At 38.3% G+C, this 24915-nt stretch overlaps 1 protein-coding gene across 4 annotated transcripts in view; it reads right to left on the bottom strand.

Annotated features, from left to right (window-relative positions):
* The window catches only part of atp8a1 (ATPase phospholipid transporting 8A1), a 101025-nt gene that overhangs the window by 9691 nt on the left and 66419 nt on the right, over nucleotides 1-24915 (bottom strand). For all 4 annotated transcript variants that reach the window (XM_055224606.1, XM_033973580.2, XM_033973582.2 and 1 more), the window contains 7 exons: nucleotides 23559-23669; nucleotides 17419-17493; nucleotides 15783-15905; nucleotides 10547-10625; nucleotides 9631-9692; nucleotides 9436-9492; nucleotides 8085-8192 (listed from right to left, as the gene is read on the bottom strand). In XM_055224606.1, coding sequence (XP_055080581.1) covers nucleotides 8085-8192; nucleotides 9436-9492; nucleotides 9631-9692; nucleotides 10547-10625; nucleotides 15783-15905; nucleotides 17419-17493; nucleotides 23559-23669 — 615 coding nt within the window. The remainder of the gene's footprint in view (nucleotides 1-8084; nucleotides 8193-9435; nucleotides 9493-9630; nucleotides 9693-10546; nucleotides 10626-15782; nucleotides 15906-17418; nucleotides 17494-23558; nucleotides 23670-24915) is intronic.

Genomic DNA, 24915 nt, shown 5'->3' with positions numbered 1-24915 from the left:
TGACTAAACTGAAGCAAATCTGTAAAAGGCTCTGTACCTAACTTTTTCCCATTTGAGCAAAATACAGTTTGTGTTTCCCCAGTACAGATATTGTGTTAGCTTTACGATCACTGCAAAACTCCGCAGTTGCCTCTGACAGTCATGAAAAGTGCTTCTAAACTCATCGCGATGAGTAACTAGGATGTTCGGAATGCATAAAATAAATGAAGAATAACTTAAGGACACTGCAAACCATTTAAAATGAACTAGTTCTGTTTTTAAAGTTTTTGGTACAGCACTTTTAAAATGTATATTTTTTAAAATCTGCCTTTTTTCTCTTGTTTTCATTGTGTTTGTCATGTTTTTGCATTCTAAGATCAGAGTGCTGTCCAATCCCAATCAACACATGTTTGTTTTCTGGGCCCTGCTCAGGCTCGGGTGTTGGCGGGTCCTAGTGATGTCTCATACCAAGGGGCCCCTGGGAGTGGCGGGGTGAGAGGGCTCCGGGAACATTGGCTGTGGTTTCAGGACAACTAATAAACTTGTCTGGCTGGTCAAACAGCAGTGTCCCTTTAGCAGGCTAGACTGTTTTGACAGCCCAGTGACTCCACTTCCTCCTATGGATGCGTACAATGACACAAAAGCATGATATGCTTGTGCACAGGAAGATTCAAATGGTCCACCAAGTGTTCATAAATGCCAACTTCATAAATATAATGCAAACAAGCTGTGGTTGAAGAAGACATTCTTCATTTTTCAGGTACTCTGTATGAACTATAAGTAGATCATAATTTTCCATTTTGTTCATTGTAAACCACAATAATGATCTAAAATGGCTTAATACTAGATATGAAAACCATTGACTTCCTGTTTGAAACAGCAGAACCTTATATAGTGGCATTTTACCCAAGCATCAGTCATTTATGTGTACATGTATCACTCTTGAGCTTCTATTTTCAAAAATTGTAATGTAATTATAATATAATTCACAATTAGGTACAGAAATATGGGGAGAAATAGGGGGTAGTAGTACTCAGTCTTCTAAGGATTACTACATGAATGAATCAAAATATCACTATGAGTAAGCTAAAGATGAGGGAACACTGTCATAGAGCACTTTAAGTTAGATTCTACATAGTATGTCTCCTGAATATTCCTGAAATGTTTTGTACCCAGTGGCTCAGAAAAGGTCAGCAGCTACAATACAATTTTCCAAGTCTCTTTTAAATGCAAATCACTATTATTTTCTGGGTGGCTCTGGGTAGATCTTTGGACTATTCAGAAAAAAAAGCATTTGACCTTTATGTTGAACAGAAACCATATAAAATATTTATATCAACCACTTTTAAGAATCTATCAACCACTTTTAAGAATGTTTTCAAGTCTAACTGTTTGGGAAGGCGTGCAGAACCAAGGCGGCACGCTTCACCACGCTTCACCACAAACAGTCGGACTCAACCGTAGAGCAGGAAATGGAATGTGAAACTATAAAATTGTCTAAAATATGGACCAAATCAATCGTGGCCTGAAGCCTTTGTAAAGTCTGAACATTTTACCATCAGACACAATGATCAACGCATGAAGACAGGCCAGCACAAAAGCTCCACATGGGGGTAAGAGGAACAGCTCTACTCTGACTGGCCGCATCAACTCTAAGAATTTATTATGCAGTGTTTCATGCTCTAAACCTAATTTTGTTGTTTTAAAATCTTGAATCTTGAATCTGATTGGCTGCACCAACCATAAACAATTCACAAAAGGAGAGTGGAAAAATCAACACAAATGAATTCAAAAGAGTCATTTTGAGTCATAGTTTTTTGTGCAATTTGCCCAATACTGTTTTTTTTGTGCAATTTGCCCAATACTGCACAACATTTAAAACTAAATTAAATGATAAGATAAACACTTTAGGCTGAACATACACCTGGCCTAGTAACTTACAATGTATTTGCACTAATTGCAAAAACTATAAACTGCTTAACTGTAGTGTTTTGTGTATCAGTGGAGGAAAAATAGATCAACATCAGTAACTTTCCCACCAAATAGGTCTGTAATTCCTATACAAACAAAATTATTCACAAAAGTTGACTTAAAACAACATTTTTGGGCTTAACATTTGTCATATGTATTTTGTTTTGGACTTGTAGGGATGTTTTCCCCATTTCTCCTTGTAACATTTGAGCTGAGCTGTCTCAATGATACAAACACATATTCCTTACTGATGTGCATTGTGATATCTGTTTGAAATATGGTCAATTTAGAAAACAGATAACAGAATTATAATATTTTATGTTTTAGATTTTGGTCCAAAGGATTTATTGGCTCGGGCAGCTGCAGCTAAATTTATTCGAGGAGACTACAGAGAGGGTAGAGACATTCGGTAAACAGTTGGAACCCAGGAATTAACCTAGATTTTGATATATAAAGATAAAGTATAAAGTGGTCTTCAATATTGTAATTTATTGCCATTTTTTTCAGCAGTATATCACACTTTAAGCCATTGTGACAGCCCTAGTGGATGATGTAACCTACGATTTGCAGCTCATTCTCAAATAGTCAATTGATCCACCAGAAAAGACTATAATCTGTCAAAAAGTGAAATATCTAAGTTTTAACATCTTATCTTGAATTATTACAGGAAAAACAATAAAAATCATGGTTCAGGAAACACTTGAAGACTTCTTGCTGCTCTGCGTTAACACGAACCACAAACAAATCACATGTTTCAACTTAAGGAAAAGACTGAATGTTCACTAAAGCAAGTATGGCATTTCTCCATATGTTGCTTTTATATATGCTATAATGAGAACCTATACATTTCTAGAGGCTAAAATAGCATTAGAATAAGTGCGGAGTGTTTTGAAGACGAGTAAACAATGAAAGATCAAATGCAGCAGACTCATCCTGTATGAAAGGACAGGCACAACTTAAAAAAGGTTTTGAAATCTACAGCCCCTCAACAAATGCTACCATCTGCTTGTAATTTCTTCCTTTCATACAAATAAATCATACTATACAGGACTGACAATACTAAAACAGCATATTGCAAATTGAAAAACACAATTTGTCTTTAGAATGACAAAGATGCATGTAGCAATTACCATGCATGATTTTCTATCAATTATGGCAAAAGAAAGTAAAATATAATATATGAACAGTTTCAACACTCCAATAACACCAGTTTTTAAAGTGTCACTCATCAAAGTAGCGTCTTCAGTTCTGATGTAGCTCTGAAGCAAACTGGCTTAAATATATTCTTTTCTAATGGAACTGGTCTGGATGACATCTGTTTAAATCCTGGTTTGCCTGTCCATGAATAAGAGCTGGAAAACTAGGATTTTATAAACTTTTCAGAGAACTAGAATCATGAGTGAAGTAAAAACTTGATAAACCTAAATATGTTTATGACAAATTGGCCCACAATTATAAGGTTCAAACTGCATTCTGGGTAGTTCTTAATATATCGAGGTGTACCCAAAAAAAACCTTTTTCTGACAATGTTTATAGAAGGACTTCAGAACCAAGCTGAATAACTAATTGTCAACAAAAACATCAGATAGAAACCTGGGGATGAAATATATGATATATACCTATGTTATTATATGTATGGATCCAACAATAACTAGGAGTTAAACTAATTTTATAATTCAAAGTCAAAATATAGTGTGTGAAACCTAGTTTTAGGTTTGTCAAATGAAGTTAAACATGGGATAAAAGGCTTATTGGCAGCTGCGTTGATCTGTTGATATCCCAGGAGAGCCAGCAGGTCAGGGCACCAGAGCCTGCAAGAAATATCAGGTATAGCAGCTTACACGACATCAACTAAATTCTCTCCTTTTTATACCTCTGGCGGATTTTAGAAGTCTACACAGCCTGGATTTGCACGCCAGTTCCTGCAAAGGGCTTTCGTACTACTTTGTGGCTGGATCCTGCACCTGTCCTGTCAATAGTACAGAGCATATTTCTCCTGGCATTGATGGATGTGTGTACATGGAACCAGGCGCTGCTTAAGGTCTCGCGATGAGAGAGTGGTGGTGAGAGAGAACAGAGACAGGAGCAGCGAGGAGATCTGGTGTCTGTTACGTGGGTAACCCTGTGGCGAGGTAAGGGTGAATAAAGAGGCAGCATAAATAATAGCAATATTGTCACCAGTTACTATGGAACTATGATGGCCTGGTAGGAAAATATGTTTCTATTCTATACCGATTAAGCAATCTGCAATATCTATGCAGTATATTTAGTCTCATTCCTAAATTAAACCCTGATGGTATTTTGTTCATGAAAGTTGATTTTACATATCTCCTTTAATAAACTGTAAAAAATGGTGTTGACTCATTATCATCTTACTCCCAAGTTATATTTGATGTATGTTTGAGTAATTCCCTATTGTTCAGCAAATTTCTGTTACTTGTCACTACTTCCACTCTGGGTCATACATGTAGGGTTTGCAAATGCGCAACTATTTTTCAACAAGAAAAAACATGCTAATGAAAATCCACTGTTTGCTATGGTGAAATGTCATGTATGAAAAAACAGGGCTCATTAGTTCTAAAATTTTTAAACAAGAAGTCAATGGGCCTATTTCTGTTACTAAGGGATTTTAGATCAATATTGCAGTTTACAATGAACAAAATGTATAGTTTATTAATAAACTCAATACTCCATAAAAGCATAATTTGTCTTTTTTATGCTCACACACAACCATAGATGCCTTATTTCTAAAAACAAAAAATTTCCAATCTTCTCCATTAACACAAGTATATTTCTAAATTGGCTTGCTGATGAGCACTGTCCCCGGGCATCATTACAGTGTATTTCCTAAAAGCTTTGAAAGGAGTATAAAGGAAAACAGACAGAAGTCCCAAGAGCTCAAAAACACTGTAAACATCACTGGCAGATGGGGCCAGGGTGAAAAATGCGGAGCCTGATTGGGATTGAGCTGTTCTTTAAAGGGCTGCGTGGCTTTGGGGCTGCTGCTGCGTTCGTATGATGCCGTCTCAGGTTTCTGAGAGATGGGTCCCTGTTTGATGCTGTACGGGCATCTGAGCGAGCCGAGTCGGGATCAGAGCGTAAGGTTACCCCTCTACCCACAGGACGCCATTACTGTCCTCGGTCAAGTGCTGTGGGCCATGGATGAAAGAGACATGTTTCACGCTAAGATGAGAAGAGGAGGGTAATGTAGACTACTGCTGCTGCTACGTTCCTGTCTGGCTGAGTGAAGTAGAGACACAGCTAAATATTTAGGAGACGACGTTGGTATGTCATGTATGCAACAGTCTGACTCACAAGAATCTGTAGTGTTTTGGTTTTTGGTTACATTTAGAGAAGCGATATGACAATTTCCCACATTTTACACAACACAATATCAAAAGTCAATCTTAGTGCAAGTATACCGGTTAATAAATGTCAGATGGGCAGTATTTTTTGGGATAAATATCTATTAAATGTATCAAAAAGGGAAAATATTTATATATTTGCATCAGTGGGGAACTTACTTGTCAAAGTACAATAATATTTTAACTAGAGAAGTTCAAATAATTAACCTATGACTAATTTAATCTGCCAATGGTGTTTTAGCAGACTAATAAAACATTTGGTTGACATTTTTTTTTATTGACTTCTGTCTAATCACTTCACGACTCCAGCTAACTATACAGTTTAATCTTCCCTTTCAATTATGAAGATGATGTTTACTAGAACTTCTCTATAATAGTTGTTTTTGACTACAGATCTGACAGAATTGAATCTTCTTGTGCTGTAGACCCACCTGGGCAACAAATAACTTTAGAAACCTTTCTCTATATAAACCTCACAAACAATATTAAAGAACCTTAAAAGTGCTGATCTTGATTTTTATTATTTTAAAGTCTTAAATTATTATTATTATTTTTATGTTTTGGGGCGAGCATTCCACTTATTCACTGTGACCTTGTGGGTTATTTATGCAATATATCTGTACTGAGGCAAGACAAATTTTGCTTGTGTACAGGCCCTTTACGCAAATTTACATTGGATCAGTTCTTACAATCCACATAAACCTAGTTTTCTATAATCCAGAGTGCACAGAGCATATCTTTGCTTAGTCTCACTCACATTCTGAGTGTCACCTGTGGATAGTCAGAGTAGCATAGGGCAGAGCTACACAAACACTGGCCTAATTAGCCCAATTAAGTCATTTTATAACACAAGCCAGGAGTTTGACAGTTCACACCCATCTGGCTCACCTTACAAAGACCCGTGTCAAACAGCACCCTGACGTCTCCCACAGCGTTTGAATTTCAAGAATCTGGCAGGGTTTAGGCAGTTATAGGAGGAGTATTGGTTGTGTTCACATTCTAGTTGATTGATTTATTTTATTATTGTGTCTTGCATACAAAAAAATGCAGAGCCCTTTAAATAAGCTTATAAGACACCATTAACAAAATACAATAGGCCAGATGTGTGTTACAAAAACCAATAGACTCATTTAAACAAACTCATCTGCCACTTCTTTCATGCTTTACAAAAAAATAATGCCAACTTATAAACATTAGAATTAAACAACCATTTCATCTTGTCATTGTCATTACACCAGCACATATCAGAGCATTGACAATACAACAAAAAATAAGCTTCACTTTCCACTTCTTCCAACTCACATAAACTACAAAGTCTTTCTTCTTCAGGGGCTTAAGAAAACCTCCCAGTTTCTAAGGCCAGGGGAAGGATCTCTGTGTGCAGCTGTGCCATCAATAATCTTTGATTCCTGCTCAAATGTGCTCAGAAATTCAGTGTTAAACATATCTTTTAATTGAATACATGTTCGCAACTTGGGTTTAGCCAAGATCTCATTCAGCTACTGCTCTTCATAATTGGACAACACCAGTTTTGCTCTTATTCTGTTGACGCTGCATGGTAAATTGTTATAGAATAAATACTGAAGTTTGCTTCAGCAAAAACAGCCCGTAGCTCTGCTGCCCAGGGTGACTTGAGCTCCACTCAAAGACCTTTTTAGATATCAAGTTGATTAATAATCCAATTCCACAATCTGACCATTGTCAAAACTTATAAATTCATCAAAAATGAACCCCAGATATTTGTACTCAGGGACAGAATCAAAATTTAAATTTCTGATTGTAAGGACCTTTTTACTTGCTGTCTTTTTTTCTGAAGAGCATTATTTGAGTTTAAGCTTGATTTATAACAAGTCTCCACCTACTGCACCACTGTTGTAACATGTTTAACATTGACTATAGGTCCTCTTTTGTTTCTGCCAGGAGTGCAGCATTATCAGCATAGAGCAAAATGCCCACAACAATACTGTCCATATGTATACCAATGTCCAGTTGCTTGATTTCAAGAGCCAAGTAATTTATGAAGAGCGAGAACGGGCTTGGGGACAAAACATCTCCTTGTTTTAAACCAGCAGGTATAGGGAACCACTCAGTTCGTAGATCATTCACATCAAGAACACATCCCATACAGTCTGCATACACAGATTTTAATGCTCGATAAATTCTCCCATCAACCCCAGCCTGAAGAAGTTTCAAACACAACAAATCCCTATTGACCCAATCGAATGCTTTCTTAAAAAAAAAAAAAAAGTTATTTTCAGACAGTCGAGTTCTCACTATAGTTGAAACTGTGTAAATATGATCAATACAAGCTCTGTATTTTCTAGTATTTAATTATGTCATATTTCAGATGGAGGGCACGGGGGACCTCTATGGGAAATTCAATTTGAAAAAAATATCCAAACTCATGATCCACAAAGGTTAAATGTTTTTGGTGTTGAATCAAGACATGACTTTCTGAAGCCATTATGAACAAAAATAATTTTCCTTTTGTTTGTTCATGCTCACAGAGAAGACAGAGAACTTTGTGCCTGTTTTTGTTTCATTTGGATAAGCACAGTAATTACAGAGATTTGACTATAAACCAGGTCAACTAATTTGCAAAGTGCCAGTTAGACAGCAAATTCTACCACAGAATTCTGACCTGTCCTCAAGCTCAATTTTAAATAACAGCCTTTCTACAATGTTGTGATGTCACATGAACCCAAACTATTGAGGGTTGTGCTCCTGCTGTGATGGTGTTTGTGTCAGTATGCAAGAGGCCATGTTTACCTCTCCGGACATGTCGGGAGCCAGGGTAATGAGCGGCCAGAGGGAGGAGTAGATCAGGAAAAATACCACCCACAATCCAATGCTTCCCCAGATGGCAATGTGACTGAACTGTAGAGAAGACAGACAAGGTTACTTTGCATTAGAGCTGAACATAAATGAATACAAATATGAATACATGGTATAGACACCCCTGTAGTTGGAACACTCCTCAGCCTACCTGGTAAGGGCTATTCCAGGATATTGGAAAGAAGAATCTGACTGATAGTCGAACCTCAGATTCAGGAGGAACAGTGTGATTTTTGTCCTGGACATAGACCACTGGACTAGCTCTATAATCTCCATCAGGTGCTCGAGGGTGCCTTTGCTAAGGTTGTCTGGTCCCTGTATGACCGTGTGAATTCCGGGCAGTAAGTAAATGAGCTTTGGGTAAAGACTGAAAGGACAAGGTCATGGATACAAGTGCTCGAAATGAGTTTCCTCCGCAGGGTGGCTGGGTGATCCTTAAGAGATAGGGCTCAATACCACTGTAACACGAGAGGAGCTTGCAGTAAAGCTGCTGTTCCTCCACGTCAAGAGGAGCACAGACATCTGTTCCCGAAGCCTCCCTGGAGAGGTGTTCCGGGCATGTTCCACCAGGAGGAGGCCCTGGGGAAGACCCAGGACTGAAAGGACAATGTCTCTTGGCTGGCCTGGGAATGCCTTTGGGTCCCAACAGAGGAACTGGAGGAAGAGTCTGGCGTAAGTGAAATCTAGGAGTCCCTGCTTAGACTGCTGCCCCCAGGAGTCTGGGAGTCCCTGCTCAGACTGCTGCCCCGGGGGTCTGGGAGTCCCTGCTTAGACTGCTGCCCCAGGGGTCTGGGAGTCCCCACTTAGACTGCTGCCCCGGGGGTCTGGGAGTCCCCGCTTAGACTGCTGCACTCGGCCCCAGACAAGCAGAAGAAAATGGATGGATGGATACATGGTATAGACATTAGCTATTAAATGAATTGTGTTTGAACATCTGGTGGATTTTATATGTACAAAAATCTTGTCAAGAGGCTTAGTAATGGCAAACTAAATAATTATTTTAGTAGTATAGCACACAATTCTTCTCATCATTTAAGAGTGTACGATGTAATTTTTCTGGCAGTAGGTCTGCAACTTGCTTTTCTCCATAGAAAATTTTACCTGTAATGTTGCCAGGTGTCCTCATCTGCTTGTCTCCATGAAAATATATTTAATACTCTACTGTGGAACATTCCAGGCAAAGCAACAATCATCTCTATGAAAACAAGCAGGTAGCGAATTGTCCACCAGAAAAGTTACATCGTGCACCTTAAAAAATATTGCACTGAGTAGAGGAGAGTCTTACCGTGGTCCAAGAGGATGTTTCCAGACCGGCTTTTAGGCAAACTGTGATGACCACAAACTGTAAAAACAAATTTAAACGTATTAACATGGACTAATTCTGTAAATGTAATAAAGAGGTGAAAGGATCAGAGCAGGTGCACACAAATAGACTAAAGTCAGCAGAGACAGCTGCTGTCAACAGGACTCAAGCACTTACTGTATAAACCATGTTCCCCAAGAGGAGATAGTCCGGAGTTTGTCCACTGCCAAAAACAGTATCTGCAAAGAAAATCAAAAACACAAGCTTGTGAATCTACTCAGACTTAAACTTACTGTAAGTTCTGCTTGGTAACTTTGGTGTGAAATGTTCCTATGGAAACTTATGTACCATGGACATAGGAACATAGGAACACATAGGAGAGAGTGGAACAATGACCTGTCTTTAACAACTCTTAATACCACAATGTTTTTATAAAGTCATCAGTGTGACACAAAAGGACATGGTCAAATGTAAGAGAAACATTAGAGCTAATAGGTGTTTCCTAAAATAATAAAGACGCAATTAACATTTCACCATGCCACAAGGGTTGAATCTAAAATAACAGCAGAGGGTTAGTGTCAGTAACAGGCTCAGCTCCGCTTTATGTCCGGCTGATCACATGTGAGCTCAGTGAGGCTGTGCTGACAGCCTGTCACTCAGACTGAAAGGCTGGGCCTTTGTCTGGAGCTCAGGCACAAGCCTGTGTGGTCCTGTGTGTGGCTAACCAGCCCCTGGTTCTAATGATCATGCACCACATGAAGAGTAACGTATGTATGTGGTAATTTAACCTTGTGAACTCTGCTCAACTCTTCTTAATTTTTCTTATTTTTGGCATTTAATTATTTCATGACAAGATTGTTAAATGTTTGACAAACAAATGACAAATACCAAAAGTATATGAGTAATCTAGTTGTAGTACACTTGAACTCTAGTAAACATGGATTAATGCTTGTTAGACTATGTCTTTCTAACTGGAGAACACACATGTTTGCAATAGAGGACCATGGAGGAGAAACCTAATTAAGACAGAGTATGTGAGTGTGACTGTCCTCCCTCTTCATCCTGAGCCCAGTACGCTCTCAGAGCTACTTACCATGCTGGAACGCTTTAAGGGGGAACCAGAAGAGGATGACGGAGTGGAAGAGGCCGTTCAGACAATGGGCCCAGAAGACCTGCAGAGAAACGGGAAGAAAGATGGAGGGGACGAAGGCAGGGGTGGGGGAGGAGGAGGCAGGAGATTCCAAAAACAAGGGAGGGAGAGGAGACAGAGAGAGAAAAAGGATTTGAAAAGAGTCCGAGGAGCTCCAGCCTACCCAGTGACCCCTGACCTTATGCCTTTGTGCCAGCCCAGCGCTAGGCTAAGTGGCGGTTTTGTTGAGGCCTCCTGCGTGAATAGCCTCCCTGCTGACAGACACGCTGTATATCCTCTGAGTGTTATGAGTGAGAGTGTGTGGAGGAGTGCTGAAAAGAGCGCACAATGTTGGCCTTCAGCTTTAACTTTATTTCTTTTACACTAAGCTTATTTGAAAATTTGGATAACAACTCCGGAGATGTCTAGTCCTTCAATCAACTGCAGGGTCTCGCGCCAGGACAATATACAACATCATTCATGCAAAAACCCACCCAGACCGGGCCCACACAGATTAAACACTTTTCATGGTAATTATTAAAAGTCTGGAAAGTGTATGGCTGATTTTTGAATCTTTTGAACCAGTATTGCCAATCTAAAACCACCTTGTTTAAAATGTACACTATGCAGCGCTAGAGCCAAACAAAACAGTAATGGGCGATGTAGCATGAAACAGCCGTGAAATCTGTTCAGCTAAAAACCGCTCCACTGTTGCCCTCCTTTCCTCCGTTGGGTTGACCCAGACGTTGGTGCTAATTCGCAGAGCTGAGGCTCCATCCAAATTCAAAGAGCGAATTTGGCTGACAGGGCGAAAATAAAAACAAGACAGGAAAATATTGCCGGTCTCCTTTTGGTCATTACTTCTTGGCAAGCTTTAGGAGTTCTAATAAAATGCATTACGGCAAAAATGTCATTGAAACTTAAAACGCAACTTACAATTTCCTCAATTTTATATCATTTGCAGTAATTATTGCCAATGTTTCATGTTGAACTTTTCATGTTTGACATTTTGGAATGAAATAGGACAGATCTCTGAGCTTTAATATTTGGATAACACCACAGCTTTATTACAACTACACCTTTATTAGCCTTAATAAAGTATTAAGAAAGATTTAATTAATGACTACTTAAAAGTACACTAACAAGCAGGAGACCCTCCACCAGGCCAAATAAGAGTGTAGGTTTGTTGCCCAGTCAGAGAAAAGGTGCATTTTTATTCATGCATACAATAAGCACACACAAAAAAAAAAAAAAAAAAACAGAAAAAAAAGTGACATACGTTGGCTTTAATTAAGCAGATAGGATTATCAGTTAGGTAAGTAGTAGTAGTAGTAGTATAAGTAGTTACTATGCCTAAATTAAGGTGTAGTTAAATGAAGTGTTAGCAATCTTTTCATAAGCTATAATTTCTTGACTTTTAGATAATTTGCGGTGATTAATATCACAGTTTCACGTTAAAATAGTCACTATTGATATTTTGGAACAAAATGGGATTTTTAGAGGAATTTCTGAGCACAAAACTTTTGACTCCACAACATGATGTTTTTCTGTCAACTAAACAAAGTCGCATGGCCGCCACCCCCTAACAAGGATTACCTCACTCTCCCACTGTGTACACAAACCCAATACACCGGTCGCAGAGTGGCTCAAACTGCCCCCACAGTGAGCCAAATCATCCCTCATGTTACCATGCCATATTTAGGCCAATTAACCCCCAGCTGACAGGATTATGGCGCTAGTGTCTACACACTTCCTCCTGTCCCAGACGCGGCACGGCAGGGGTGAAGTTCCGTATCCCTTATCCCTCTACTGTAATGAATGCTAATAGAATCAACAAATGTTCATAATCATTTGTCACAGTAGGATCCTACCCTTAGCCCAACGTTTTTGTTTCCCACATTGTATTCTGGCTAGACCTTTCCAAATGGATGCCCAGTCTGATCTGTATTTATTGTTTGTAGAACTCTTAATTTGCCAAAAAAGCACAAAGGCTGCAATAATGAATTTAGAGCCTGATATTTTCTGGTTGCTGTTTTACTATTGACACTGTGGGGTACCAGGAGACATGCTTAAAAGTGTTAAAATTGTAATTCTTAATGTTAACTAGCAAGATGTAATATTAGAGACAATGTGATACATGTAAATAGTAATATGTAAAGCCTACCCAGGTCTTAGTTTAATCTTTCAGATTACTAGTTTATATTAGTTTTTATATTAGTAGATATTTAGTTTCTTAATTACTCATTCTGGCTTAAGTGCTGGACAATACTGACTTTTTCAAAAAATGAATATTTGTATGCTGGTGCCCAGAGTCAGGACTAAACATGGGGAATCAGCATTTCAGTTTTATGCAGCTAAAACCTGGAACAATCTTCCTGAAGATGTGAGACAGGCCTCTACTTTGACAATGTTTAAATCCAGACTCAAAACAATTCTGTTTAGCTGTGCATTTGACTGAAAGCACTGTTTCTTCTGTTTTAATGGTAATTTCATGATGATTATTTGTGATTATTTATGTTTTGATTTGTGTGATTTTAATATCTTTCTTATTCTGTAAAGCAATTTGAATTACCTTGTGTAAAAATTGCGGTATACAAATAAACTTGCCTTGCCTTGTATGTTATTTTGGTTCATTATTCATTAGTGATTTTCAGATGATATTTTTTACAATCTTTAGAATTGTGCAAAAAATGTGTTTGTGAATGTCTTGGTTGAGGTTCAAGAAAACCATAAATGTGAAATAGTAAAAATGTACAAAAAACGTATATTATGATTTTCTGCACTTTTTTGTTTATTTAATATAGGTTATATATACAACTCTATATTCACTATATAATTATATATTTTATATACTATTCTATATTCTAATTTTACATTCAAAACAGCTTTGCAATATTGCATGGTATACATTATATTGCCCACCTCTACTTATGCTATTAATGCTACAAAATGTTTACATCTCTGGTATGTCAGTGTAGTGGGTGTATTCACGAGGAAAACAGTCCGATAACAGAACCAGGGCCCCACCTAGCTTTCCGAACGCCCTTGGTCCCTCCCTGCTCTCACCTCACAACACAAACAGCTTTACTCGACAAAGGCCGTATCTGTTGTGTACAAAAGAGGCAGGCGCGCAGAAGGACAGGCAATGAGGGGCCAAATTCCTGCTGGATTTTCTCGCCTTGCCTCAGGCCAGCTGCAAGGAAAATATCTGGGGAAGAGAGTGGACAAGCCAGCAAAAACAACCTGCTGACCTGGCCCAGTCATCATTTATGGCTCTTGGAAAATGAGGCCCAAACAAAATGAAGGCTCGTGTTCACTATCAGACAAAATAGTGTCACTGAAGTTGATGAGAATAAAATGCAGCGTTTCGACAGGACGAAAGACATAAATCTTCATTTTACGGTAATGAACCAACAAATCAGAGACCGCTCCATAGTAATTTGTCTTTACTTTTCCATTTTGGCTGGAGCTACTGAACGGAATTTCCTCACATTTCCTTAATTGCATTAACATTCTGCAGTCATCAAAAGCTTTTTTGTTTACAGCTGAGAAATGGTACTAAGGGCAGGGGTGGGCAATACATCAAACAATTTTGATTTGTATTATAATTCATGTACACTTTGCATTTATCTGTTGCCTTTAACAGGTAAATTAAGCCGTGATATTAAAGAAAGTCTTCTGAAAGTTCGCACATCACTGTGATTGCTTAAATCCAGCTGTCACTCAGTCAGAGCTAGGGCTGAACGATTTTGGAAAAATATCTAAATGCTGTTTTTCTGGCAAGCATTGCAATTCAATTTGTGATTTATGTTTTAATAGTAGGACTCTGTTCAAAGTTCACATTTTAAATGCATCCAAGAAAATTGACAAATAGACTGAAATAGGCCTATGAACTGACAACCTAAAACAAGAATCATATGAATTTAAAAACATATTTTTATAGATCTAAACTTCAGTGTTGGCAGAATAAGACTGAAGTGCCACCATTTCCTCCACAAATAAGCAAAGATGTAATCGTTTACCATTTGCTCCTTTTGCTAATTTGGTCCATTTAAATTGTGATTAATCTTGCAGCCGTAGTGTATTACGATATGATATGACCAAAATAGCATAAATGAGCAGGAATGAGCTGATTACATTTTTGTCATTGTATTGCCCAGCTCTATCTGGGGATAAATATCAACATCTTTATAGCTACATCTTTTTTCTACATTTATTTAGTTGCTGAGTTTTATTTTCAAGTTGATACATTTCCAGAAATAATCTTGCCACACAATTATCTGAAGGGCATTCGTTTCTTCTTTTGAAATCAACTGTGAAAAGTCATGGCATAAAACTCTGCCTCTGATGGAACCCCTACTGTTATTTGGTTAGTTCCACTAGTCATGGATGTTTCAAACTAAATCCGACAGCCTTGCTCGGGGGACAAACAAGAACTCTCTTAAACAAATTGCATAATTTTCCACAACAAAAGCTGCCACACAAAACGAGCACACTCTCCTATTCCTTCTTTTAGCCCCGATCCTTTTGCCTGCATCCCACAACCCCATGACCTTTGGTGCCCCTGTCCGCCATGGCCAATCCCCCTCTAATCCACCTCCATGCAGAGCTAACCAGGTCACCACGCCTGTGAGGAGGGTCCAGGAATCTGCACCCAGTATGGAGAAGCAGGGAGACATCTTTATTACCAACCAGGAAAGTAACAAGAATACACACACAGAGTAGGTCATACCAGGCCAACCCATAGACCATGGTTGGAGAAGTCCAGACTACAGCTGTCAGGTCAATACTGTGAGGCAGAGAAGACCTGAGTCCTCATCAACAACACAGTGTAGTCTAATGTGAAATTATTTTAAAGAAACCTTCAATGATGTATGTTGTGCAGTGGAAATTAGTCTGACAATTAATTATGACTAATCAACTACTAATGACTTTTGTCATATTATGATCATAATCATTATCTGGACTATACAGACAAAAATCATAAAAATGCCTTTTTTTAAATAACAAAGACAATGCTATTTATGCTATTTTTTAATTTAAATGTCTAAATAGAAAAAACAAACTTTTCATCAGTAATACACTTTATTTGTAAATAATAAATTATCACTGACTAGTCGACTATTTCTATTGTCAGTAGGACTGCAACTAACAACTATTTTAGCAAAGATTCTGTACAGTGACAAAACAGAGCCCATACCTTGGTATTGAAGCCCATGGCATTCTGGGAGGATTTGTAGAGTTCGGGGTACTTAAGCATGTTCTCTTTTCGGCAGGAGCGCTCAAATATTCCCAAAGTGAGAGGTGGCAATGCAGTGAATAGCTGAGACAGAAATGGCAACATTAGTAACTTTCAAATAAATAAAACAGTCAGGTATACAGTAGAAAACAATGAAGTAATTTCCATATTACACAGACTATTACTGTAGATTTATACCTAACTTAATTTTTGTTATTATATACAATCATGATCACCCATCTGCTATAAAAAAAAAAGTATAATGTAACTTTTCTAGTGGGTCATCCAGAACCTCCTCGTTTTAATGAAGATGTTACTGATTTGCCTAAAATGTTCTACAGTTAAACATTAAACATATCTTAAACTTATCTTGCATTTACAGGTGTATTACACTTGTATTAGATGCTCAAAAAGCTATGAAAACAGACTTTTTACAGTGTGTGGGATTGTCTCTTCTCTGACCTGCAACTTTTTAATACCCTGTTGTGGAAAAAGCAGATAAAGCAACAATCTCAACAGAGACAAGCAGGTGGCAAACCCTACACCAGAAAAGTTACAAAGTGCACTGTTAAAGCTGAACATCTGTGATCCTCTTGACTAAGAAGCAGGTATTTAGTGTAATTTTTGCCTGGTGTTGTAATGTATTGTCCATATAGCAGCTGCCGGGAGTGCTTTGCTGGTATTGTGTGGTTTTGGGGGCTCAGTGGGTCAGTTGGTGTGAGACCCCTTTGGGCCCATCTGGAGTGGGTGTCTACAACCCTGTGTGTACGTGACCAGCGGTTCATGGGACATGCTCCACTGGACTCTTTTCTCATTCAGAGCTAGGCCTAGGAAGATCTCCATTGAAGGGTGGATTCAGGCCACTGCCTCCGACAGACTCCCACTGAGGGGCAGGAATTCTCTCAGTTTCTGGATAAACTGAAAAGCGGCAGTGCCCGTCTAGAGCTTTGTTATCATTTATATATAAAAAAAATACCTGCAAAGAGTGCATATGTGAAACTACTCACTCCACAGTTGGTGCCTCCCAGAAATGACTTCCATTCGAGGGCAGTCAAATGTTGAGTTTGGGAAATTTCACCTCACACTCTTCTCATTCATTTCTGTTTATTGAAGTAAACTGGATCTAATAAACTGTTTAAAGTTGGATATAAACTCCTTGTGGGTGAAATGACATATTATTTATGATCAAACCAGCGAATGCACATGTTCCTCCTCTTCTAAACTCATGACAGATTTGAAATATGAGTTCATTAGGAGTGGTCCCATTACAGAGCCCTGTGGGACGCACCACATCAGCAGCCCGCTCCTTTTGCTTAATTCTTTCTATTCTTTTTTATCATTCAAACTGAGCGGCCATTGCTAACTACACTCTGTGGGGCAACCAAAGCTGTTGTTCTTTCACGTTCAGTACATTTTTTAAGCCGCAGAGGGAATGAAGACTTGACAAGGGGTCATAAATAAGGGGGGACGTTTTCAGGATGCTGATGACATAGTTGTGCAATAAAAAGATCATTTTTGGGGCACCTCAGAAAGTCAGTTTGGTGTCAAGTGTAAGACATCATAGTGGGTTCGTTGGAGGGTATAGATCAACACTTACCACATTGTACAGACCGATGCACCAGCGTTCAAACAGGATCTGACCAGAGAAGCCATTGACAAATGCAAACCAGATCTAGGAGAGGAAAAACAGACGGATCAGAGCATTAGAGCAAGAAAATAAGCAAAGCAAGTCAGATTAGAAAGACTTTATAAACATGTTCTTTCATGGGCTTTTGGGGAAAGGTATATAGAATACAGATACATTGAAAGTGCACTCCTTAGAGATGATATTGCTTTGAGTAGAATGTTCCACAACAGGACATTTTAGATCACATGTCAAATTTGAGGTGACACAACATAATACTATTATAGTATAGTGATTCCTAACTCAAATAGAAATGTATTCTATTTTTTTTTTCTCTCCAATCAAGCCAGTTAACAAGCAACCAAGCTAACCCATTATTGCAATACAATACTGATGACACATTTCTGTCACAAAATCCTTTTCAAAGGCATGTATGATCATTTTTCTAAACAGGGGTAATGCATCTTCCAATTATCTTAATTTTCCATGCTGGTAGTTTTTACCATCATACTCATTTGAAGCAGTAACTTGGGGTCTGGCTTCAAACTCAGGAAAAGGCTCGAGGACAGTTTGAAATTAGACAAGCGGGACCACCAGACGCCATTTCCATAACACAAATTGTCCTGTGGATTTATCGCAGGGCTACTTTCAGACATTTATCAAGCCAGGCTGATCTCTCCACGATCAGACTGATGACATGCGGATGATGGACAGGGTAAGTTAAGGGGTCAGAGCCAGGGCTGAGAGACTGAGCGATGGGGACTTTGATATATTCTGTCAGAAGATGGAGACAGTGGTAATGTGAACCATACGCAGTCATCTCTATTAGTCACACTTGTTGCACTGAGGGAAAAAAGTATTCAGATTTGACAGCCATGTACTTTAAGGATAATTACCGCAGTATATGTACTTTAGGTTACAAAAAGGCCAAAGAGCAATATGTTTAAAGCAACGTGCTAAAATGTATACTTTTTGGTGCTTCCTTTAAAGCTGGAACTCATTGGTCACCTATCATTTATAAATAAAATGACCAGTTTGTCCCAACTCATATTAACAGAGTTTAGTGTGTCACTCATGTATTGACTGCAGAAATCCGCAATGTTTTCCAGTCCTCTGTGATATATTTTTTTCTGTTACGAATGGACCACGTGTGCCCTTGATTCGCTAATCCACCTGTCAAGCACAGCGATCTGAAAATCATGAGATTCACCAGTGACCAGACTGACATCTTCGTAAAGTATTAAAGTAGTGCGTGTTCTGGATCCCAGGCAAGAAAACAGCATATTTTTGTCACAGAGTTCTCTGAGAAAAAACGGTGTGTACTTGGTAATGTTTTTACGATACTATACTACTAGTTTTCAAACTCAATCTCAATACTGAGAAAAAAAACAAAAACAAAAAAACAACAATAAACCCCTTTATCTTCAACATCAATTCCAATACCACAATGATAATTAAAAAACCCTCCTTTCTATAAAATAAAAAGCAGATTTCAACACTAAATAATATTTCTCTATTAGTGTCATTCATGGGCTCTTATACTAGTTCTGATATAGATCAGATGTCAAACTTTGTGCTAAGTGATTTTGTCAGAATCAGTACCCATTAATATTTGTTTCAATACTAGATTAGCTCTTCTCTCTTGATAATTTGACAAGTCTAGTTATCTGAATTGCCAAAAAAAAAACAAACATAAAGTAGCAAGAGCGAGGTTTTGGCAATGGACATCCTGGCGTCTCCTCGCTTTAATTTAAATCATTGTGGAGGCATGATTTGCAACAAATTCTCAGGTACAAAGGCAATGCCACTCACAGCATGTTCAATAACAGCATTTCCATATAATCACATTTAAAGCATCTGCATAAGGAATAACTGATAGTCCATTCCTTACTCCCACGCCCAGAATATTTTTACATGATTTGTTTGTGGACCCCACCAACCGATAAAAAATTCCACCCTCTTTTGAATCAAGTGCATTCTACCATGATGTGTTTTGTTCAACAAGACGGCAGGTTACATTCTGAGAGGACTACTTTTTTTTTGGCATGGCATGATAGGCGGAGGTAGGCTTGGTGAGACACATTGCGAAGTCGTTGCTATGGGTTATGTTTGATGAGTTTGAAGCCATGAGGCAGGTTGAACCATTAGCGTGGCTCGAGCACTGGTAACGAGGGGCTAGCGGGTAGGTCAAACTGCTGAATTAATTACAGCGTGTCTCAATGAGAGGCTCTGGGCTGATATATTGTTGTGCTAAGTTTAAAAAGGTTCCTATTCATAGCATGTGGTAACTGGCTCTGCGCAAGTGTTTTGGCCTGGTCTTCGGGGGTCCCAATAGCGTCCCCTCTTTTCCCTCCCTCTTCGAGCCTTCTCTTGAGGGACAGATGCATTGATTTGCTCATTAAGGGAAGTCCCAGCCTCGGTATTTCTTCTCCTTTTCTTCTCCTCATTGAGAGCCACTCAGCGGAGGGGAGTGGCTGGCCTCTCTCCCCCAGTGCACATCGTGAAAAACAGCGACGGACCAAAAGTAGGAGCCAAGAAAAGGAGGATTGGGCAGCGGCGATAAGAAGACTTCGTTGAATATTCATCAGTAGCGAATCAAAAATCACTGATTCCAAACCCATAGCTTCACAAGGCTTGACTAAAAGTGTCTGGTGGGAGTGTGACATTTGTCCCCGAGATGCAAGTTCAGATACTCTTAATCTTTGTGCTTTGGAATTGGCAATGGATGGACTCTACACACAAAGCAAGAGTGGAATAAAGGGAGGCATACAGAAGGAGCGGAGAAATATGGTGGAAATATGCAAAAGTACAAACGCGAGCGGTGCCCCAATGTCAGGAAAAGTTTCTATGGTTTCATTCAGGATAATAATAGTCCAAAATCTCCACAGCTAATGTAGACCCCATGGAAGAGATTTTGTGCAATTGCCTCATAAATGCCACTTGTCCATCAGGGTATTCTGTAGCTTCCTGGAAATGTGTCAATCAAACTTAAAAGGCCAGCTGGGATTTTGCATCTTCTTCTTTCTTTCTCATTCATTCTCATTTCTCAATTTTGAATGTGCATGAATTATTGTTTTATGGAGTTTTAGAAAGAGCAATAGCAACATGATTTTCAGTTTGAAAAAGGACCATGCCATCGCCACTCCATCTGTCAGTCAAACACAAATTTGTGACGATCCAAGACTTGGCAAAACGCAGAAAAATAAATAAATGTTTCTAATGTAGTCTTGTTATTCCGTTTTGTTTTAGAAGTTTAAATGGTTTATAAATGATTGTTTTCATTAAAGAATTTTAGTAAAACCATAGCAACAGAATTTTGAATTTCAAAAGAACCATGCTATCGCCACGCCATTTGTCATTCAAGCACAAATTTGGCAAGCCTTGGCAAAACCCATACAAAGAAATAAGTACACTGATAATCATGTATTGTGGGAATTCCTATGCCTGCGTACTTTATACCCCTTTAAAAGAAATCAAAAGCCAGAGGAATAAGCCCAAGATAAAAAGAGGCTTAAACATGAAGTTGCTCAGACGTGGTATTGAGAAAGTGACAGCGTCTTGTACAGTGGAGCTGCAAACACAAAAGTTGAAATTTCCGTGACTTTTTTCCCCTAAAAGTCAATGGGAAACATGTAGGAATAAAAGTAAACCTATTAGCTATCCAACTAAGCATTTAGCTGTATTCTCTAGTTGCTGGTATTGTGGGAAGCAGCTAGAGTAATACAAACCAGGGACATTTGAAATATTGAGGCTGCCAAAGAGTGAAAAATGTACCATTATCTTTTTCATTCCCCTGGAGGAGTTTTACAGGGGAAGGCATGTTATGTTTTTTTCAAAGAACCACAAAAGGTGTACTAGACCAAGAGACATTGTTAGAAAACAGCTACACATACTTGGTTACAAAAATTCCCTTAAACATCAATGTCGTGCAGAACAACTCTCCAATTTCAACACAACACAGGCAAGGCAGATTGAAAACAGCAGAATGCAAAAATGTTGATTTGTTGTGAGTAAAACATTGGGCAAATTACAGAAGCTTAAGTAAAATTGAGTCCATCTACGACAGATGGACCAGCATATGTTTTGGGGATAGAAGATTTAATATGATACAAATTCAATTTTACTTTGGCCTTACGCAATATGTGGAATGAATACTCAGAAATAACACCACCACAAAAACCAAATGTCAAGATTTGTAAAATAAAAGAATGCATATGCATATATGCATATTGTATTGTGCCATTCTAGAAACATGTGGTACTGTTAATATGTCATAGCATAGTAAATGGCATAACAAATGCATTTTGCAGCCTTGTTTCCATATTTTATAATACAAACTATGTGCCCTAATCATTTACAGTCTTCATACAGAATTAATTATATTGCAACGAGGGTTCAAATGCATACTTTTCTAAATGTGGATAATAAAATAGCCTATAACTTAACATAACAATTACACTTTTACTATGCAGTTATAATTTTAGGCAAGGCAAGTTTATATTTCTAGAGTCCAATTCATATATGAAGTAATTCAAAGTACTTAAGAAAAAAACAAGACTAGAAAAACACATTAAACATTACATTATTATGGTTATACAATTTTACTACTGTTACCAATCCTCACTGTCACACCCATTTGGACAAGTAATGCACAAAGCTCCATTTAGTACCGCTATAACAGCCACAACCTTTACAATTTCCTATGCAATGTGTTTTTACTTATTTTACACTTAGAATCCATTGACAAACCCTGGGCAGAAGACAGTAAGTGCTATATCAGATCTCAGCAGCTGTCAGACAAGCGCATGGAGATCAAACGCTTCCAGCACCACCAGAGATAGGGCTAGTGCTGATAGGGGGCACTTCATCTGTCTACTCACTCTCAGTTAGAGCCTGAGCCTGCAGTAAGGACTGTCTCTGCTCTCTGTCAAAGGCCAACAACCTCGCAATGATTTATGGAGTAAACAGCATGCGCCATTAATATGTGAGCGACTGATTCATTTGAAAAGACTTTAAAAGGCTGTGTGTCCATTTTTGAGAGTAGAAGGAAGGAGGGAGACTTCAAGGCCGGTGGAGCTTCCAGGCAGACTTCCAGTTCATTAGATAATTTTCCTTCATTACTACGTGTGTTTGTTTTTTGTGTTTTCTGTCCAGCCGCGTCAAAATAGTGAAGTGAAACCATTCATAATGCTCATCGGAGACTGGCAGCGCATGTTAAGGGCCAGTCATCAGAAATAAAAACATGGAAATGCCAACAAGAAATACCAACTTTGAACAACTTAAAGAAGGTATATTATGTGTTTGCCTGCAATATAGTTATAAGCTATGACAACCATGGATAATAATTTCATATTTTGAATGTTTTAAATTGTGTGCGTCACCGTAAACATCATCACAACAAAAAGCCGTGGTGCCAGACTGGTTGAATGCTGACGGCTAGCCTACGGAAAGTTACACATCACAATAGTGAACAGTGTTTGTTTTTTTTGTTTTTTTAATGCTTTTAGTGAGACTGCTGAATCCTACATGTACCAATATGTAAGAAATAAAAGTTGAGAATGTATAAAATTAAGAGGAGTGGGTGTGTAAAGGTGGAAGTGGAAAACAGGAAATTTTGGAGCAATGGTGTCTCGAATGCAGGAAAATAAAGATTACTCAGATATGCATTAAACACTCTAAATATAACTGAGTGGGTAAATGAGAAGGGAAACAACTATAACATGATTCAAAGCTCTACAAAGGTACACTGTGTAACTTTCTGGTAGATGGTACACCACCAGAATGGCTTCATGGAGATGTTATTTGTTTGCTTAGAATGTTCCACAGCATGACAAAATGATCCATCTTGCATTTATTTTATTAGGAGTGTTATTGGTGCATTCTTACTGTAACCAGGGCTGACTCTCCACAGATCTGACCTGTAACTTGCCCCCTGGTGTCCCCCGCTTATTTCCATGAATATAGAAGAGTTTAATGTCACACAGTGGAATATTAATGACCTCTCTACAGAGACAATCAGGTGGCACACCCTCCACCAGAAAAGTGACCAAATGCACCTTTAAAGTTGACATTACATGATATGTTTCCTTTAAACACCTTGAACTGAGACTAACCTCGATGATGTAAAGGACGATATTCTTGTAGAAGCAGTACAGGATGCACTTGGCCACACGATTGTAGTTCCAGGCTCCGTGCACAAGCAGTAAATTCTTCAAGTATTTGAACTTTGAGGGTGGAAAGAAAGTGGGAGAGAGCATAGATAAAACATTATTAGCAACAGGCTGTGTACAGTGTGTATATTCTAGTAGCTCATCACTCACCAACACTTAACCAAATCCAATAATCTTGTTCCAAAAAATCTCACCATCAGTCAAAGACGTTATGGAAAAAGTTGAATGACTAATGATGAGTTGGCTTAAAAAAAAAACCTCCAAATAAAACTAAGATTCGGGTTTCTGAAAATTGCATAATAACATTGGTCTCTAGAGATCTGTATAATTGTTAAATGACTTTCTAATGATTCTGCTATTATGGCCCTGGTGAACTCACAATTTAGAGCAATTTCAGCTGGTGGTAACTAAGGTTACTTTGGAGCAGGGCAGGTGCAGATGTTTTGCCGTTTTCCATGTAAGGTTATAAGTGCATATGACAGGTTTTCATGTTTTTCTAATTACTACTTTGTTTGGTTGAATGGTACCTGTGGTAAATATTTATCATAGTTTCACATCAGACAGTGGTAGTATGTGAAGAAATGTTTGTGGAAAAAGTTGAAAAAATACAGAACGTAGGGTGGAGTTAAAAAAATAATAATACACAAAATTCCATTCAAAATACAGGGACAATTTACAGCCAAGGAACACTTTTTCTGACATTTAACAAAATAAAAGTAATTTTGTTTCATTTGTCAAATATTAACTATTGTGTAAATCTGACATATGGTTGAACGGAAATAGCTATGGAATTAGCTCACATCTGCTGCCCATGTCCAAGTAAATTTGAAGCAAATTTATAACCACTTGAATTGTGAAACTAGAGAAAACTACACAAGATTTTTGCAAAAACATAAATATAATTATGCTAACAAGGTTTTACTGAAATGAGCAGCCCACACAAAACTCTAAAGTTGTATGTACAAATACAGTAGTTCCGTGGAAAAATGAAAGCTTATCATTGGTATATTTATCTGATCCTTGCATGGTGGGATCAGACCTTAGCTGATGACAGACAGACTGCAGGGGATCCTTAAACTATGTCTTTATTCTCAAATACCTTCTCAAATCTAGCTAAATGGGTAAATTTATGCATATTTAGAAACCAAACTACCCACAACTGACTGAACCCAGCGGCCTCCACTGATAGCTGGGACATTGATACAAATTATGCAATTAGAAACAGGAACAGAAAAACAAATTACGTAACCACCCAGGATTGATTTCACTTTTTACAATTTGCACTGGGCAAATTGCAGTC

Source organism: Periophthalmus magnuspinnatus, chromosome 10 (assembly GCF_009829125.3).
Source record: "Periophthalmus magnuspinnatus isolate fPerMag1 chromosome 10, fPerMag1.2.pri, whole genome shotgun sequence".
Taxonomy (NCBI): domain Eukaryota; kingdom Metazoa; phylum Chordata; class Actinopteri; order Gobiiformes; family Gobiidae; genus Periophthalmus; species Periophthalmus magnuspinnatus.
The sequence above is the reverse complement of the archived record's forward strand: the minus strand, read 5'-3'. Positions and strand labels throughout refer to the sequence as shown.